A 3,242-nucleotide genomic window follows, 5' to 3' on the forward strand; every position below is an offset into this window, starting at 1 on the left:
AACCCAGGCATATTACCAGTTGGCCAATAGCTTATTAATAAGTTACTAAAGATACTTCAGCTCTACTTTTAAAATTTTACAATAGACTCTAATCTGATATGATATTTCAACTCTGGTTTAGAGAATGATAAAATTTGTCAGGTTAGAGAAAAACCCATTTCCTTTTACAATAGATTTCTCCTCTAGTATTCAAATTAGAAGGAGTACATGTTTTGAAGTGGGAGGTAAATAAGGAGAATATACAGAAGCTAGAAGGAAACAACTTTTTCTCTCTTAAATTAACTGTTCCACTGCTGAAAAAGAGCGAAAACAGAGGGTAATAGTCATCCCTCCCTTTGGCTTCATGTTAAGGAAAAATCCCTTTCTTGAGCCCATTTCCCAGATTACAAAATGCAGCTATGCTTATTGAATTCATATTTTTAAAATTTTAATACCACTGTGCCCCCTCTTCCGTCATAGGCCTGCTCCTGATTGGCTACTCATACTATTTCCCTCCTTTCGGATGTTGCGTCACGCAGTGAGCCCGAGGGACTGCACGCGCAGAAGCAGTAAGGAGCGGGCAGGAGGTACGGGAGGTGCAGGGCGAGTGTTTCGCCGGCCCGGAAGGGGAACTGCGTGGTGGCGGTGACTGGGAACTGAGGTACCGCTTCCCCGGGCTGGCAGGCGCCCCGGATCCCCGGTGCTCCTGACGGCCGGCCTAATGCGCCCGCTGGGTGGGGCTGGGGAGGGCTGAAGGCGGCGGCGCTGCTGGCTGCGTCCCGGTCGGGCTTCGTGTCAGGGTCACCCTCTCGTGGATGACCCGGTGGAGGGGTCGGCGGCCCCAAGGTCCAGGACAGGCGGACAGTGGCTCTCCCTCTTTGGCCTCCTCTCTCTGGGCAGCGAAGAGCTGAGTCATGCTCGCGGCGAGGCCATGCAGCCGCTGCCCTAGCAGATAAAGAGGCAGCTGAGACAGGGGTGGAGGTATGGGAGAGTTGTGTGTTGACAGGGAGGTTTGCTGCCGGCTTCTCATCCCAGAAGTGGGCTGGGCGAACTTTCTTGGGGGACCAGGCGCCGGAGCTCATCAATGCTCACTGAAGCGGAAGCTCTTCTGTAAAAGTGTATAGTACTTTCTCCATTGCATAGCGAAGGCACCTGAGTCTCAAAGGTCCAGCACCCGCACAAGGTCACTTCTAACATGTGGCAAAAGCAGGATTCCCACTATAAGCTGTTATGCGACATGGAGGCCACCCTGAGCTGAGCCTCCTCAGCTCCAGTGGGCTGAAGACCGAGGAAGATAGGACAGCTGTAGTTTGAGATGATGTAATAGCACGAAAGTACCAGAATGGCTCGGTGTTTTCCTAAAGGACAGATGCTCAATATTATATACCCTTCGTAGTTCCAGTGGCAGAGCTGGAGGGACACTCAGGTATTTTAAAGCAAGAGTTCTTAGCTTTTGGAGTGCTAGTTAAAACACATATTTTTGGACCTATTTCTAGAGGCAGAATCATTAGGAGCAAAGTAAAACCCAGGAGTCTACGTTTTAAGGTGCATCTGGGCAATTTCAAAGCAGGTAATGTAAGGGTCAGCACTATAGTCTGAACACTGTTTCAGTCCAATTCTCTTATATTACAAATGGGGAAAATGAGACCCAGAAGGAGAGTTACTTGCCTAAATATTCACTACAAATCATTGGTAGAGATGAGCTGGTAGCCCACGTTGGCTTATGCTTGTTATCTCATTCTCACCTGTCAGTCATCTGAGCATTACAGAAAGACATTCGGCTGACTTGTGGTTGGCCACCCTCTGGTATAATCTGCCTTGGAGCCAAGAGAATCCAGTTTTTAGCATGCTTTTCTTTGGAGGACATGACTGAAAAAGTCTAATGTGAGGGAAACCTGGTTGGTAACCGAGTTTACTTTGAAAGAGTGAATGTCCTTTATATAGACATAGTAGGGTATATAGAATGGGTTAACTCACTTTGAGTATTTGCATATCTTGAAGGGAAGCATGATTAGCTGAAATTCATGTAGTTGGCTTCTGTTGATATCTTTTAGCCTTGTAATGCAGCATGACCTTGAAGAGTTATTCATCTTTTACTTGGATGACATTTTTCCTCTGTTCAAAAGTTATATAGTCTTTTAAATTTTCTCACTGAATGCTGATATAAACCTTAAGCCAAAACTACATTTGTAAAAGCCCTCACAGACCCTGTATTGTCTAGTTATTAACATCTACTCTGTGTCACACATAACTTTTCCAGTTATATATCCTGTTATTGATCAAACTGGGACTTAAATCTAATTTGGTGCTCCATCCCAAACTAAGTTCTGTGGGATGGGTTTTTTGAATTACAAGGGGCAAGCAGAGCATTCATTGTTGAAAATTAAAAGCATCACTTTATTCCATCTTTTCTACTAAAAGATAATTTGTTCCTTCTTGTCTCTGGCTCCTCTGTGTCCTCCTTTTAATTGGTTAATGGTTTTTTTTAATTTTATTTTATTTTTCCTGTCTTTTAAATTAGCATTTCAGATCTGCTTGGTAAACCTGGTGTACCACCATGCTGGCCGCAAGGCTTGTGTGTCTCCGGACAGTACCTTCCAGGGTTTTCCAGCCAGCTTTCACCAAGGCCTCCCCTGTTGTGAAGAATTCCATCACCAAGAATCAATGGCTCTTAACACCCAGCAGGGTAAAGATAATCTGAATGTTTTTATATTTCTTTATTTGTGCCTGTGGGACCTTCTTTTTTTGGGGGGGGGGGCAGAGTATAAAGCTTGTTTAAGTGATTTACTATAGCACTTAGTCCTAATAATGTTCCCAATAAGCTCTTTATCCCCATAGTTTTCTTTCTTTCTTTTTTTTTTTATGAGACAGGGTCTCACTCTGTTGCCCAGGCTGGAGTGCATTAGTGGCAGAATCGTAGCTCACTGTAGCTTTGAACTCTGTGTCTAAAGCGATCCTCCTGCCTTAGCCTCCCAAGTAGCTGGGACTACATGTGTATACCACCATGCCTGGCTAATTTTTCCTATTTTTTGTAGAGACGTGATCTTGCTATGTTGCCCAGGCTGGTTTCAACCTCCTGGCCTCAAGTGATCCTCCCACTGCAGCCTCCCAGAGTGCTGGGATTACAGGTGTGGGCCACCGTGCTCAACCTCCCTTTGGTTTCATATCATTCTGGTCCCTCCTTATCATACATGAAAGACAAAAAGAGTTCTATAACTTTTCCTTTATTTAAAACTCTTAGAATTTTTCTTTCAGAAAATTTA

General features: G+C 44.7%; 1 protein-coding gene across 1 annotated transcript in view; it reads left to right on the forward strand.

Moving 5' to 3' along the window:
• Positions 1 to 575: 575 nt before the first annotated feature.
• The window catches only part of GHITM (growth hormone inducible transmembrane protein), a 30,908-nt gene continuing 28,241 nt past the window's right edge, over positions 576 to 3,242 (forward strand). The window contains exons 1-2 of the mRNA XM_012647934.1: positions 576 to 640; positions 2,501 to 2,665. Coding sequence (XP_012503388.1) covers positions 2,537 to 2,665 — 129 coding nt within the window. The 5' untranslated portion in view covers positions 576 to 640; positions 2,501 to 2,536. The remainder of the gene's footprint in view (positions 641 to 2,500; positions 2,666 to 3,242) is intronic.

The sequence above is a fragment of the Propithecus coquereli genome, unplaced genomic scaffold (assembly GCF_000956105.1).
Source record: "Propithecus coquereli isolate 6110/MARCELLA unplaced genomic scaffold, Pcoq_1.0 Scaffold109, whole genome shotgun sequence".
Classification (NCBI taxonomy): domain Eukaryota; kingdom Metazoa; phylum Chordata; class Mammalia; order Primates; family Indriidae; genus Propithecus; species Propithecus coquereli.